General features: G+C 48.0%; 1 protein-coding gene across 3 annotated transcripts in view; it reads right to left on the bottom strand.

The window, feature by feature from the left end:
- Positions 1 to 16,466, bottom strand: part of TIAM2 (TIAM Rac1 associated GEF 2) — a 160,031-nt gene that overhangs the window by 58,130 nt on the left and 85,435 nt on the right. For all 3 annotated transcript variants that reach the window (XM_081139635.1, XM_081139637.1, XM_081139636.1), the window contains 3 exons: positions 15,259 to 15,483; positions 8,759 to 8,944; positions 8,015 to 8,161 (listed from right to left, as the gene is read on the bottom strand). In XM_081139635.1, coding sequence (XP_080995761.1) covers positions 8,015 to 8,161; positions 8,759 to 8,944; positions 15,259 to 15,483 — 558 coding nt within the window. The remainder of the gene's footprint in view (positions 1 to 8,014; positions 8,162 to 8,758; positions 8,945 to 15,258; positions 15,484 to 16,466) is intronic.

Here is a 16,466-nt window from a genome sequence, read left to right as displayed (position 1 = left end):
GGAGCAAGAAACCAACAAAGAGCCCGTCAAGGGGAAATCAGAGCCCGGCTCCTGCTGCAAAGCAGTTTAATTCTGCACTTTTAGGACAGGACAGGAAAGATGTGGCTGGGGATGGATGGATGGATGGATGGATGGATGGATGGATGGATGGATGGATGGATGGGGAGGGACATGAGGAGTGCAAATTCACAACCCAGCCCTCCCGGCCCACCCCTGGCTGTCCACCCGAGAGCGGTCACACAGGGCCAACAGAATCGGCTTTTGACATGCTGTCGTCACTCACTGTTCACAGCCTTCTATTTAACAGGTGAGGAAGATCGGGCTGGGAAAGTTCTAGAACCTTGCCCAAGCTCACACACAGAGCTGCGACTGTGGGGATCTGAGCCCTAGAACCTGGCTTGAGTGTGTGCTCCCCACCGCGACACTACATAGAAATATCAACCTGGCGGTCGCCTCCCCACGGAAAGGACGCCGCCTAACCTTCCTGATTCCTTCCGTTATACACGCGGCCCGCTGCGCTCAGGCTGAACAAATGGCTCACCTGCCATTCGCTCGCCACCATGCCCATTTCCTGTGCAGCTTTACCTTCCTCGCGGCTTCAGCGCTGACACCATTTATATCTTTCACCTCATTTCAAATGCTCCCCCGATCTCATGAGTCTTTCCTGCTCGCTCACCCCATGCCCCCAATTCCGTGCAGTTAGATGGGTCTACTCTGCTGTGTCCCTGGTAGAGCTTCAGCTAAGCCCAGCTCAGCAGTCATTTCCAGGCTGCTCTGGCACCGCCGGGTGTTAAGATAAATGACATAACAGGAGAGGCTCCTCAGTCTCCTTCAGCCCCTAACGCAGTGTGTCCTGCGCCCAGAACATATGGGTGCTGAATTGGAAACGTCTAGAAATTCAGTCATACATAGGCTTGCAAGGCAAAAGCTGTTAAGTTTTAGTACCTTACTCAAATCTGCTCTACAGTGTCAACTTCTCCATCTTCCCTAGAAATTCAGGAAGAGAAATGAACAGATTACTACCAGGGAGCAAATCCTGGACAAGAGAACAGTGTGCAGGGAAAGGCAGAGACGGAAGGAAGGACAAGAGAAATACTCACATTATACTCAATTAATCTGGGCTTGTGCCTACAGCAGCCTGAGGAATCCCTTCCTGAGTCTACCCAAGGTGCAGGGGGTGACAGAGGAGAAGGCGCCCATCAAAGCCAAGGCCAAGGAAGACTCAGACCCTCTCAGGAGATCCCTCCAGGAAAATTTATATATAATTTTTTCTGTGTGTACTGCACACACACACACAGACATCCCAGACTGCACGCAATTACAGAGGTAAAAACCTGGCCATGCGAAGGCAGTGTCAAGAATGTGGAAGTGATTAATTCGACCTAGAAAAAGAACAGGCTATTTGGTGCTCACAGCTCCCGTAGGCTGCTGTAGGTTTTGCCCATTTGGACAGAAAACTAGACTGATTTCCTCAAGGGCCAATGCTATCCATGCTGAAGATACACATGCTTTATTTTCAACAAGCCAGATAAAACACTCTCCTACATTCTTTTTCATAAAAGGCACAGATGATCTTAAAAAGCAGCACAACACATGGCGCCGTCTGGAAAACCCTCTTCCCAGTTTGATCTTTAACCACTCACCCCCAAGCCCATGCTTGGCTACCTCTGTCAGGACGGCTGCAAACCCAGCCTGCCTCCTACTCCCCCCTCCATCCCTCTCAAAATTAATCTCCAATTAGCCCATTCCAGGTTTCCAGGTCCTGCAGAAGACAGGCAGAGGCCGTAAAAATAGAACAATCTGGGTCAAATCCCAGCCTCGTCAGGGCTCCTTATCTAACGTCTCCAGGCTTCAGGTTCTTCCCCTTTGAAGAGCTAAAAATGTCAGCCTCTGGGGAGGGGGGATTGGTGTGAGCAACGGCATTTGAAGGAACATAAACTGCACCGTTTTCTATGAAGAGCCACAACCATGTGAAAGAACGTTCTTGAAGTTCAGCCTGGGGGGTGGCATCCCACTGGAATAGATTTAACCACTGTGATTCAGCGGAGGCCGCTACGAAGACCTGAGTGAGAATCACCGTGGGGAGCCACGGCGAGCGGTCCAGCTCCCGCCAGCCGTCCACGAACCAGGAGCAGCACAGCTGACCTGAAGCTCTGGCCTCTGTGGATTAACCGGTTAAGGTTTACAAACCACTTCAGCCCTCCTTGTAGGGCAGCTCCCACAGAAGCAATTATTATTATTTATTATTATTATCATTACATGGATGGCCCTGAAAGCACATGTCAGATGGCTTCTGCGCAGTGTGCCTGGAGGAGGGAAAACTGAAACCCGTGTGTCCTCGCAGCAGATGCTCCTGGTTCAAATGGCCCGTGATTACTACTTGGATCACTGAAGGGAAGTCAGTAGCAAAATGACAGCCTGCCCGTCACAAACGGGCCACACCCACACCACCAGGGCTGCTGATAAAAGGCAAGGCTATCAGCGAGCGGGACAGGAGAAAGCAAAAGGACTTACATCTCTGGGTTTTCTTAACAGGCAAATGTCACAGAGGAGAAAGTGTTTACTTCCTTCCCGTGCTGATGCCCAAACATCAGTTAATATGAAAAGAAAATGACCAATGTCTGCCCATCTTTCTCTCTTCCTTCCCTTGCATCCTTCCTGCCATCGTCCGTCCCTCCCTCGCTCCCATCCATCCATCTGCATATGTATGAGTTTGTTAAGTAGGGTTCCAGACTAATATTCAATTTAAACAAATACTATGTTATAGTCAAGAGTCAGTGGTTTCATTCCTATTTTCCATTTTAAAAACCAACATTAGCATTTTTTTCCAGTTTGGAGCTAATGACTAATGTGACAATGCTTCATTCACTCGAGGCCACAGACCGTTGGGACACCCCAAGCCAATTTTCCGGGAAGGAGAGCCAAGGCCCAAGGGCTCAGTTTCTGCCCCGAAGCTTCTGGAGTAGCTGCCTCTCCTGAGCCTCGGTGGGGGGCTGGTTGTCACAATCTCCAGGACAAACACCTCCCTGCAAACACCGACTGAGACTCATTATTCCTCAACTGAGAAGCACCTATAAAAAGCTTTCATTTAGCCCGGCCGGGCGTGGCTCAGCGGTTGAGCGTTGAACTAGGATCCAGGCGATCGGGGTTCAATTCCCAGTCAGGGCACATGCCCGAGTTGCGGGCTCACAGCTGATCAATGACTCTCTCATCATTGATGTTTCTATCTCTCTCTCCCTTTCCTTTCCTCTCTCTGAAATCAATAAAGATAAATCAATAAAGATATATTAAAAAAAAAAAAAAGCTTTCATCTGGGGCTAGCTGCACTGTCCTCTAAAAAATGCTCAACGAAGACTGGCTCGATGCCAACTTCACAGATTTCGAGTCAGGGTGACTCCCTGTTGAACTGTTACACGAGGCACCAATGAGAGTGGAACAGTTAAAACCGCACATGGCCCCCTCCCTCCCACCGCTCAGCAACGACTGCTGTTACGTGTTACTTTCTGTATTACACTAATGGACATAATACGCTGACTGTATACAAATAGATGGTTTGTGCAAGTTATAAATATTCTCCAAGACTGATTAGCAGACGAAAAGTAGGGAAGTATGATATTAATTATTCAACCAGCTACAGGCAGAATTTTAAGTCCCAGAGAGATATAAAAACAAATGCTCTCCATCTGCAAGTCAATTAAACCCAGTTATCTGAGTCTATAGTACCAAAATATAAATACACCATTAAAACAGCCCCATAGGTCAAAGGAATTTCTTCAGCGTCCCTATACCAGAAGCAACATTTTGTTAAAATAAATAGAGATAACTTTAAATACACAAGCTTTACAAGACAGAGGCAGTAATGGTTTTCTCTTGCCCTTAGAGCACCAATGGGACTTGCCAATGAAATCGCAAGAACTTTTGGTAACTTGAGCCCAACTGAAATAATTCTAATCATTAATGGCTATTTTAGCAAAATTTATTCTCAAAGTCCAACATAAGTTATGTTAACAGAAAGTGCTTTGATGATACTATTTCTTAATGTTCAAAGTAAAAATTTTAAATTATTTAAGGCTGGAAGAGATACAATCTTAAAATAGGCTTTTATTGCAGATCAAACAATTCTCAACCATTAAAGGACTACATCTAATACAGACAATAAATAAGCAAATTTATTAAGCAAGACCATATCCTTGGCAGTGCGCTATGGAGAGTACACACATAATCATGAGATCTGCATAGACAATATGCACACGGTCCTGATCACAAGCTTGCCCAGGGAAACAGGACAGAGATACTTGCTGGGATGACTGACAGTAAGAGTAACACAGAGTAAGAACCAAGCAACTAACAGTGATACGGTTTTTCTAACAAAATGAAGTAAAACCCCTGGAGGAAGGTGTGATCTGATCTGAATTTTGAAATAGGCTCTGCGAGTGTATAGAAATAAAGGGGTGGGGACTGGAAATTGTTTATGATGAGAAGCCTGGCATTTTGACGGCATGATTGATAAAAGGAAAGTCTGGACTTGGCGCCCCCGTGGTTGGTCAGCTTTAGCAAAAGGAGAGAACAAGAAGAGACGGGGCAACACCCGCCTGTGATGCGACCTCCTGGACAAGCCACGTCTCACAGCTGCCCTCTCCTCCGACCTCTAAGACCTCTAAGGCTGGAGGTGAAGGGGACAGGGTTTAAGGGGGGTTTCTACCCCATTTCAGACAGTGCTCCCACCTAACGGTGGTTTCAACAGCGGCCATGGTGCACTGAGCTCCGGGCCCAGGGTCAAGGCCAACCTCCCCTGAAGGCAGAACAGGTGGCCGTCTATGTTGTATATTTTAGAATCACCAGAGAGTCCTTCACTCAACCCCCAACCCCCAACCCAGGACCTGTCACAGTGTCTCATTCTCCACCATTCCCCAGTTTTTCAAACTAAATTCCCAATTCACTGAATTACCCCAGTTAACTCATTAGTAACACCGCCTGCTTCTGCAAGAGCATATTCAGCTTCTCCAAGCCTATTAATATCCTGTTTCCGCCTCGCCGAGTAGTTTAGAGGCTTGCTGGGCATAAAACCCACAATAACATGATGTGATGGGGAAGGTGGGGCAACAGATCAGAGACATGAAACAGTTTCACAGGAAGGTGTGGGGCTGAAAAAAGACACAGAGAGGAGACCGAGGCTCGTGCACACAGCCTCCACGGCCTCCACTCGGAAGCAGCTGAGGCTGTGCTCTCTCAGACGCCATTCTGGGCCTCAAAGGGGACCCTGGACTCAGCTCCGTGAGGAAAACGGCAAAGTTTCCACAGGCTGCTGATCACAGCCCGGTGTGAACCACAGCACGGATCTGTGTGAGGATCCCCGACGAGCCGGGGAGGAAAATGCAATTCTGAAGTCACTAACCTCTCAGATGGGGGTAAGCACTGCTGAGGGACAGCCAAGGATGAAGGAGAGCTTCTGTTCTGACTGCAGACCTGCCACTTCTAAGATGGACTTATCATGAGTTTAGATGCCCTCAAAAATGCTTGGCATTCCAAGACTATCTCTTATTTACCTACTGGGGCCATTTCAACTCTGAAGTTATTTCCAACCCAATAACCCAATCGTTCGAGTAAGGATCCTGAGCCAGCACTGCCCAATTAACTCAGCCTCCGTGTCACTGTGGAAGACCCGAGGGCTCGTCTACAGCGGCCTTTACCTCGCTGGAGTTCCTGGAGCTTTAAGGCAGCTGAGCCCCAGAAAATCCACGGCTGCCACGGGAATCAAATATCTGATAGACGGGGGGAGTAAGACTAATGTACTTACAAGTTTAAGTTCTATAACATTGCATAAGATTTTCATATCACAATTTGTACTATTTTTCACTCTACCACATTTAAAGTTTTAACTTTGAAGAAAAAGTTGCTGTTTTTTCCTCCCCTATGGTTACGTATTTTGCTTTTCTATGATGTTACTTTTCAAGTCATTTTGGATCTTTTTGACTTGCTTTTAACCAAGAAGTACTCGTTTCTAAAGATGTGGGTTGGAACTCAAACCCGATTTGGCAAAGCTACCAAATCAAGCTCCTAACTGGTTTTTAAATGCACATGAAATAAATATTGGGAAGGAATGTGACTCAATATTAAAATTCACTGTGTTTAGGTAGAAGAACTAAGAGCAATTTCCTTTATTTTTCCAATTCTTGGTAGCAGAATAACAGACATTAGAGAATAGGCCCTTTAGTCCGGCCAGCGCGGCTCAGCAGTTACCGACCCATGAATCAGTTCGATTCCCAGTCGGGGCACATGCCGGGGTTGCGGGCTCGATCCCCAGCAGGGGGCGTGCAGGAGGCAGCCGATCAGTGACTCTGTCTCATCACTGATGTTTCTATCTCTCTCTCCCTCTCTCTTCCTCTCTCTGAAATCAATAAAAACATATTTAAGAAAATAATACAATAAGCCATTTAAACATTTATGGATACCTGCTACCCGTCAACTCCATTCACTTATAGAAAGACCAACACTATAATTAGTTCCATATCTTTTAAAAACAAAAATGTTCAACCGAATGCTTTTGTTTATCAAGAAACCTTATGTTGGGAACATTTACCACATGTGATAGAGTAGTGACCCTATTAGGCTCGTATCTCATTAGTGAAATGTCAACATCTAAGAAAAATAAGGAAGTTATCAAGTTACTTATCATTTTCACTTAATTATATAGAATTAACTACCTTGATTAAAATCAAAATGTGCCTCAAAGGCATTATTTAAACTTCATAGAAGTTCAATTTAAAAATATAAGCCCAGCCTTAGCCAATGTTTTATAGTTGACTACAATTTATAAAGAAATACATTCCCACTTATAACTAACAAATGGTTACTTTTCACAACTGAAGTACAAGTGGGACCACAATTTTAGAACGTGCATTCTTTCTGACTGTATGTGAATATCCAAAAGCAGTGGCCCCATAAAAGCGCATTCATGTGTTTCTATTGTCTTCCTACCAATCAACCAACTCCCACCACGTCCACCTGTATTGCTCCAAAGTTACAAGCAGGTCAAAGAAGTAGGTACGGCCCCTGCTATTCACTAATTCACAAACCTGTCATACATAATCAAATAAATATAAAGTTCCGTAAAATGTGACCCTCTCTTCTGGATCATGTCGAAAACATAGACTAATAACCTGCTGAAAATAAAAACAAGAACCGCTTTGGACTTAATCAGAAACATTTTCCCTACTCACTTAGATCGCCACATGATAACTCATCTCTTTGATAGTCTCTGAAGAAATAATACCCCTAGAACATGTCGATCAGCAACATAAAGTTCGCATCATACACTGGACTCACAGTGTCAGGAAATGCTTCAGATATGAGCACTCAGCATGTTCTGAAAACCATTCACTGTACGTGGCCACCCTTCAACAATCAGTGCTCAGGCTATATTTACTCGATAAAATGTTAGAAGAGCCGCCCTTCCTCAGGGAAATTCAGCAGCACCAACAGGCCAGTGTTTCAGGGCTGCGGATCCAGGATGACCAAGTCCCAGCCCCTCAGCTGCTGTGGGAACCGGGGTAAGGAGGTGCCCGAACCTCTCCAGGCCTCAGCCTCCTCATCTGAAATGTGATGATAAAAGGCCTACTTTGCTCCCGTCACAAAGATTAAGTGTCTGGCACTATCAATGGAATTTAGCCGCAGTTACTCTGATTATTGAATTTACGCGTTTATTTTAATATGAAATCGATAGGAAAAATAAATATTAGTACTAAAGGCAATGAAAAGTGTGGATCTTTTTCAGATTCTTCTCATTTTTGTGTTACTAAGCCCCCCGGAAGGCAGCAAGGAGTCAACACCTCCCTGGGGGTGCCTAAAGGAGATGGACCGACTTGTGTGTTTCATTTGGAGAAAAGTCCAGGCTAAGATCTCTATCCTTTGAACCAACTTTTATCTCATTCTCAACGCACAGTGAACGTTTATGACATGCAGCGGGGCCGGGAGGGCGGACCAAGGGTTTCCCGCGAGGTCTGTCCGAACTTGCCTGGGTGAGAGAGGGCCTCTTCTCCTTCCCCCTCCTGGCCAGTGTGTCCAGCCCTTTCAGTGAAGAAAACAGGCCCTTCTTGCCTCTTCCTCGCTGGGTCAGGGACAGTGTTCTCTTCCGGAAAGCAGAGTCGTCTCTGGAACACACCTGAGTCACAGCAGTTTTTAAAAGCCTTGAGGCACAGCATTTGGGTGACGGAGAACTAACCACTGACCCTAACAGAAGCCAGCTGGCCTGCTCTACAGGCGTCTGACCAGCCCCGAAGCTACGGCGTGTCTGATGCTCCAGACATGCGCCCACCCCAGAGCAATCACTTATCTGGATAACACCGGCCTTTACGGCATCCAGGCCTCTCCGTGGAGGACAGCAGGGTGGGCAGGACAACCCACGGAGCCCCCTTCCCCGGGCGGAGCTAGGACCACCCACAGAAACACCCGCCCAGGAGCGAGTTCAGAAAGCCCAATAAAGCAAACTTCAACCAGCCTGTCAATTCTTCACCCCACGCGGCCACACCTTCCTGACTGTCCGAGGAGGGACAGACAGAAAGGCCGATGCCGACTGGTATTCAGTGACTGTCTACCAGGAGCCGGACTCCTGGCAGCAGCAGGAAGCCAGGGCGCCCCCACCCTCCAGCCCCCCGGGCTCGGCCCCCGGGGGCCCTGCTCAGTCGCCGGGTTAAGTCAGCAGCACTGAGGGCAACACGCGGGAGAAAGGGGAGCATCCTCAGTCCTCCCGGGCACTCACCAGGGCGTGGAAGGAGGAGACCGACAGGAGGCCCAGCCTGCCCAGGGCCAGCTTGGAGGGGCGGCTGGCGGCGGCCAGGAGGCTCTTGGGGTTGGGCAGCTCCCCGCCTTGCAGGCTGGCCAGGTAGCACCGCATCCTGAACAGGTCCATGTGGAAGCGCTCCAGGTTCTGCTCCCACTGCTGAATCTGTGCAAGAAGAGCAGGGACAGTTGAAAGGAAAATGAGAAGCGTTCGTGGGGCAAACTGAAAACGTGACGCCTTTCCAGACTTCAAGGGCAAGCACGTTTGTGCTGCTGTGGCACAGCTGGAACTAGCCTCCTGGCTCACCCCGCACAAGGCCTCCCGCCAAGGCACGGGGCCAGAAGGTGCGCCACCGCATCGGGGGTCCCCACGGCGCCTCGCCAAGATGGCACGGCTCTAAGTCCCGCCAATGAAAGGCAGGACGCACAACGGTCCGTTTTTGCACTCTGCCTCATTTCCCTTCACATTTGCAGCCTCAGATGTTAAACCAGACGAACTGAACTGAGCACAGACAGACTCTGGATACCTGCAGGCAGTGGCTCTACATCTCTGTATGTTCTGAGTAAATAGCTCAAAAGAGTACGAAGCAAGTGAACTTTTTTCTACGTAGATCAAGCTTTCGTATCTCGTAATGACCGTGCACAAAACAAAAATGACAAAGATGCAGAAAACTCACTCAAAGGAGTGACTTTTCATTATCTTTCATTGTCAATGGAAAAGTTAACAAAACTGAGGAGGAAAACTCCCGTTTTTAAGCACTGACACAATGTAAAAGTCCCCTCTTTGTTGCTAACATAGCTAATATTCATTTAATGAGCTCAGAAAGATCATGGTCTGCTCCAGGAATGGGCGGGGGAGGAGATGCAGTCTACGGCTGAACATAGATGAAGGAGACACATAAAAAGGTGACACGTACATGCACGCCACGTCCAGCGCTCCCAGAAAAACATTTCGTCATCTGATCATAGTGCTTGGTCATTCGTCCATTAATAGTTTTGTCCCAAAAGATGAGTTGTTTTTGCTTTTTGACAGGCTAAGCTGAGAAACTCTCAGGCAGCATTTTCCAAGCACTAAAATCCACCTTCACAAAGAAGCCCAGAGAAACCCACGCAGAAATACAGATCTCGCTGAAGCTAACTGGTAGGTAGGACACCAGCAAAGGTTTAGAGAATCCGTTGTTTTGTTTTTTCCTTTGAGATATAATTCACATTATATTCAGTGTGAAATTCAGTGAAATTCAGTTATATAATAAATATACTTCCCATCAACTTGAGCTGAAAATTCCAAGTTATGAAATCAAGTAAATTAAGGATTAATTTCTCTTTTATATAAAACCAGCCATCACCTGGTTAATTAGCAAGTGAAACACATTCTGATTCGTAAAAGTCTTACTGAGAGGCAGTGGAGCCCTTTGGTCAGGAGCACAGACTTGTGTTCAAATCCCAGCTACTTAGCAGCTATGTGACATCAGAAAACGTACTTAACCTCTCTCAGGGTCTATTCACTCACCCATCAAATGGGTGATTCACACAACTGTACCCCATGGGGTTACTGTGAGATCATACATGGTCATAGCCCAAGGGTTTGCTCGCTGGGGAAGGAAGGAGGGAAGGCCAGAGGGAAAGAGGCCAAGAGCTGGCGAGGAGAGGGGCAAGGACTGTGGCAGGGGACTCAGTGTGAAGTCAAGAGGCAGGAAGACACAGCTGCGTTCCCTGACAAACTCGAGGAAAGTACCTGGGGACAGACTTGGAAAGCTACAGATCCTTTAGGGGATCACTCTTCACATAGAAGCGACCTTATACACAAGGAGATCATTATAAAACATGCTGAGAGCAGTGAGAGGCGCCAAGACTTACGGGAGACGAGAAGGGGTCCCTGGTGGAGTGGGTGGGAGGGGAGCCAAGGGCAGCTCCTTTGGGGGGCATAACCCCTAAACCCTTCATCACGGAGGAGGAGGGGTAGTCCTGACGGCGAGGGGCAGGGGGTCTGGGGCAGTCTGCATGTGGATGTGTGGCTTATGTGGGTCTTCTCTGCCTGAGGAAAAACCCAAGAAAGGAGGGGAACCTACAGGAAGTTTGTTGCCAGATAAAGGTGGAGGTGGGGAGAAGCTATCAGGGAGTTTATTTTGTAAGTAACAGGGAGCCACTAAAAGATTTTTAAACGTGGTAATCACATGATCAGATTTGCTTTTCGATGCAAAAAGCACTCTGGCCTTGTCTGGAAGATGCATCTGAGGACCAGCAAACCTGGCAGCCTCTGCGGTGGTTACAGGGAAGACAGAAGACGGCCCTACCCACCGCTCCATCTCTAACCACTTCACGTCCCGTGCCTGGACACTCACACTGCGGGGAGCACCGCACGGCTTCAGGGCACTGGGCCTTCGCTCATGCTGACCCTCAGCCTGAACGCCTGTCTACATTCCTCTTCTGATTAACTCAGGGTCATTCTTTAAGAAGCAATTCGGGCATCCCTCCTCCAGGAAGTCTTCCATGACTACACAGGAGGCTAAACTTCCAGTTTGTCTTCCAAACACTCTGGACTATCCTTTGCTCTGAATTCATTACATGATGTTGAAATTAAGTGCTCAATTGTCTATCACCCTGCTGATCTGCGAGCACCCTGAGGGCAAACACAGCACCTCCTTTGAATCCCCAGTCTGGGGACACCTGCCTGGCCCAGGGTCTGCACTTAATAAGCGCTCACTGAACTAAACTGAATGCTAATCTCCTGCCCCAAATCCTTCTGCCACCTCCATGTTGCCTCCTGATTGAAGCCCACCTTTTGGCCCAGCACCTCCATAATGAAGTGTGGCCTTGTCACCCTCAAAACCCTTCAGACTCTCCCCATGGCTTACTCCCCAAGTTGTTTCCCCTCCACACACCCCATATATATCGGATTTCCCTCAGGCCTTATTCACTTTGCTCCCTCCGCCAGTTTCCAATTGTCCAAATTCAATCCATCCTCTGTGATTTTAAAACTTTAAGTAAATATTTAAGATGAAGCCCATGTGTCACAAACCCAGAGCCACCCCAAGCCCACCAACCTCGAGTGTGTGCCTCCCTGCATCACCCCCATTCCCACCGCCTCTCCCTCTCCAGCCCAGTTACCCACGGGGAGAGAGATGCAGACGGAGTCAGGATGGGGGAAAGGGCGGGGGAAGCCATCTGAGAGGAGGCCACGGCCGCCTAAGGGGGGGGTGAGGCTTTGTCCCTGTTTACTTGTTGAAAATAATAAACAGAGAGGAAAACAAAGTTCTAACTGGACTCAATTTACAGCTCTTCCTGCCTCAGAACTTCAAAAGCAGACATGTGGCGTGGCTACGTGGTTGGCTCCACACTGGATACGCTCAAATGGAAGTTGAGTCACTGTCATTGTCTCACCCGGACCCCAGAGGCCCTAGGCCAGGACCACACGATGGGTCTCTTTAAAGCAAAGCATGTCATCATCATAGAAGAGTGTGAGGTTCAGCTGACACTGTTGTCATAACGTCTTTTTATTGGGACAGGCCATAGGCCAGGATCTTGTCCACCCAAGTTCTTCGGAGAAAACCTGCTGCAGAGACTTCATCTTGCATGTGTAACGTGCCCTGGGAGTCCAGCTATTATTAGGCTATAAATGATTTTTTCTGAGGTTTTGGGGTCTCTGGGGGAGAGCGCTCTGTAAATAAAACAGCATTTTCTTTCATGTAAAATAAAATACAGTGAAGTTGAGGTTTTTTTAATGGTAAGTGGATAAAGCACTGCTCTTTAAAGAAGTTTTCAAACGGTACTTTAGAGAAAACGATACTTATGGGGTACTGGAGAGCCGGTGTTCCTGTTGGTCTTGATTTGCAAATGCCTCTGTAACGTCACGTAACGTTATCTCAAGAGCATCTCATAAAACTGACTCTAAGCATGTGCCTGTCCCCCCTTAACGTTTCCTACACGCCGCGTCTGCAACTCAAGAGCGAAGAGCTTCTTTACAGCCACCTGGCAAATGAGGCCAGGGCAGTGGGCCCAGAAAATGTACTTCTGTTACCCACTGCAAAGCCCTCTGGGAGAACAGGGCTGAATTACCACCTCGGAAACGGCCAATACGGTGAGCAGCCTGTTTTCAGGTGGCACTTCTGAGGATCAATCCGAATTATTTCTTACCCAGAATTCACAAACGTAGCATGAGATGGTGTGTGCGTGGAAGGGGTGAGGAAAACAGGGTAAGAGGGGGGAGACCTGAAATATTTATACTTGGACACAGTGGGCTTAAAACCACTGAAGTGATGACTCTGTCAAAGGAGGTATAACAGGCACTGGGAAGAATTACCCCGATTCCTTGAAAGAGCTTCTCCTCAGGCCACCCAGACACCCCAGCCCTTGGGGTCTGCGTGGGGATTCACGTAGAGGAACCCCCACCTCCCACTCAGAGGTAACACCAACCGTGGCATCATAAATTAAGTAGTTATCAGCTGTGGGCAAGGGGGTACAGTTACATTTAATGAAAATATTAAATTTCTAAAAATGTTGGCTTGGACTTCTTGTGGCCATGAAGAGGGGAAAGGGAGACGGAGAAGAAAAGGGTGAGCCAGGAGCCATCCGGTGGCACCGACCTCCCCCTTCTCTCCCCGACCTAAACACGTGCCGATACACAAGGACCTGACGCTGCCAGCTGGGCGTCCCTTCCAGGGGACTACCGTGTGGCTTCGAAGTTCCAGTTTAGAGCCAGTGAAAGTTAAAGCCATGCTTCCCCCGCCCCCTGCAGTCACCACGAGAGCTTTGATCAGGACGCCCTGAACCATCCGAGACACTGGAGTCCACGAAGCACCTCCGATGACACACACTGAGGCTACTGGGTTCTAGAAACTCCGGGATAACCGAGAAAACACTGGAATAGCCATTTCTCTCCTCCTCAGGCGTTCTGCTTGCCCTGAAGCCTTGACCCAGCACCATGCCCCTACAAGTCGCACAGACAGAGAGCGAGGGGACCAGGAGCGGGCCCTGAGCGCCCTGGATCGGAGCGGGGCGAGGCGTCCCACCCGAGGGAAGCAGCAGGCGGAGGTACCGCAGCTGAGCTCTCTGCTCCTGCCCAGCCCCAGCCCCCTCCACCTCCCTGCACTCTCCTAGGCGGCCCAACCTCCTGTGCAGCTCTGCTAAAACTGCGCTGTCGTCTGTAGCTTGCTAGCAGGTCCTCCTTCAACAGGGGGCAGGTTCTGTTTGAGGAACAGTTCAGGGATGTAGGATGCTATCTTTAGGATTCTATAGAAGGATAGAAATTGTATACTCTGTTCAAGTAGTTTGGGAAAATCACACGAGTACTTAATAGTGGATTTCATTTAAATCCAGAATCATAGGATCTAAAGGGCGTGCTTTTATTTCCCACATTTAGTAATAACACTCCAGGGAAGTCTCACTGCCACTATAATTATGTTATTTATTAACACTAATCTATGGAATCAGATTGTCTTACGAAGTACATTCTGTAATTCTATATATTGATCCATTAGTAAACTTTAGACTCAGACGACCTTTCAAGTATCCAACCTTCAAGGAGACAGTGCATCTCTCCCTGAATTGTCTCAGATGCTAAAAGGTCACTGAGCCTCGTGAACTGTGACAATTCAGGAGCATTGAGTCCCTTTGCATGCCAACAAGCTGTTTGGAAAATAGGCTTCTGAGCCAGATGAAAAGATTTCAAAGTTAAAAAGAAAGAAAAGAAAGAAAAAGAAATTATATACTCTGAAATATGTTTTCCATATACACTGTTAAGCTTCTGTTGTGCTACTCCAGATGGACCAGGTCTTTATAACTGCACATAGGACCTGTGCCATCCACTGCCCAGGGACTGTCCCCCCTTCAGTCTGCCCTCTGAGCCACTGCCTGACTCATCTGTGAAGATGGTGCTTTCACTGTGTGTCCGCGGAGACAGGCGCAGCACGTCACCGACCCCCATCTGAGGGTTAGGGTTGTCCGAGCAAAGAAAAATAAATGTCAAAAAGCTGCTTCTCCTCCTCTGAAAAGCAAACAGCGTACAAACTCTGTTTCATTATTACATGAATGCGAAATCAGACCGGAGGAAGCATTTCCCTTAGCACTTCATCTGCAATAAACAGGAAAAAATGCTGGTTTTTTGGAATCCAGACACAGGAATAGCCGTCATCCCAAACAGCCCTTTCCAAAGCCATCCTCTATACTAGAATTTTACCTGTCTCGTCTTCGAGCGGGTTTAGTATATAGATTTTGTTCTGAAAGTGACAATATCTGAAAGACTCAGCCAGGCAAGGAGGTGCGATCAATGTTAGCAAACAAGATGTGGGCACAAAACATTCCAGGTCTGAGCACAGCAGCCTAAGGGTGTAAGCACATCGCCCACGTCACACACGTGCAACCACTGGGCACTTGCACGAGAAGCCACGGAAAGCGTTTCCCCAGAGACGGGAGGAACGAGCGCCCCCAAGGGCACGGCGCGTGGGCCGGGCCACGGGCAGAACACGCGTGAAGCAGCGGTACCTGGTTTTCTATGGCCTTCCTGTTCTTCGGGTCGCTGACCACGGACAGCTGCAGCTCTGCCATCTTCCTCATCTTGCTGTCCATGTCGATCTTCTGCACGAGGTTTCTGGTCTGGTTCTTCAGCAGCCGGACCGTGTCCTCTTTGCCACGCTTCTTTGCGAAAAGGGATGCGCACGCCGAGTGTATGGCAGTGACCCAGTTTTCCAGGTCTGTCTGGCTAGTGGCCTAAACACAGGAGCGTAAAACAAAAGCAAGAGAAACCGATTTGGGATACCACAGAGTGCTCTCCAAAGTGGCAGGCTGGGCTTTGATGTGTCAAACCTAAAGGGGACCTTCACTCCATAAAACTGTTTAATTTCAAAAACACGCACAGCCCCTCAACTCAGGGTCACAGCTTCCCTGACTGCAGAGGGTCTGCGAGACCGTGACGAGCAGGGCGGAAATGACCCTGTGGCCGCAGACACGCGAGACTCGAGCTGCGAGCCAGCGGCCGGGGGGCAGTGAGAAAGCCAGGTATAACCAGCGCTCGGCGTCGCCTTGTGCCACTCTCTTAAGGAGGCTTATATCCGTAATTCTAATAGAATGCAAAAATATCAGGACTGAATTGTTAAAATTTGAAATCTGCATATGAAATTTCATCTACAGTATGGACTCAATTATGAAAAATGTCAAGAATATTTTTCTTTCTCTACTCTCAGGACCTTCAGACACACAGATCACAATGCAGTCACATAAGGAATACAGTTCATTTTAAAAGCAATAACGAAGGTTTGGATGGAGCAGGATGGGCTGAGCTGTATGGTTCTAGGCAGGCTGAAGGCACTTTCAGTTCCCCCGGTGCCCAGAAACAACCACAGGCACTCGAGGTACGGGGAAATCTCCAGTGATCCCCAGCATCGTACACTTGGACCTCCTGGGACAATTTATTATTTTGCCTGAATCACAAAATAAAATGTTTGTTTCACACTTGCCCCTAAGATAGTCGATGCAGACTTCATCTGATGTATTTACCTTCCCTGCAATTTAGGTTAACACTAATTCATGACTTTGCTTTAAAGATCACAGAAGGTTTGAGCAACTTTTCTATTTAAAGAAGGAAAATCAAATCTCAGGCCCTGACTCCTACAAGTCAGTTGGGGAACCAATGCATCCACCTGGTACCAGTGCTGGGAAATTGTTTCAGGGAACTCTTCGAAAAATTCCAGACT

This window comes from Miniopterus schreibersii (assembly GCF_964146895.1).
Source record: "Miniopterus schreibersii genome assembly, chromosome: 6".
Lineage (NCBI taxonomy): Eukaryota > Metazoa > Chordata > Mammalia > Chiroptera > Miniopteridae > Miniopterus > Miniopterus schreibersii.
Note: the sequence above shows the minus strand (reverse complement) of the source record. Positions and strands in the feature narration are given on the sequence as shown.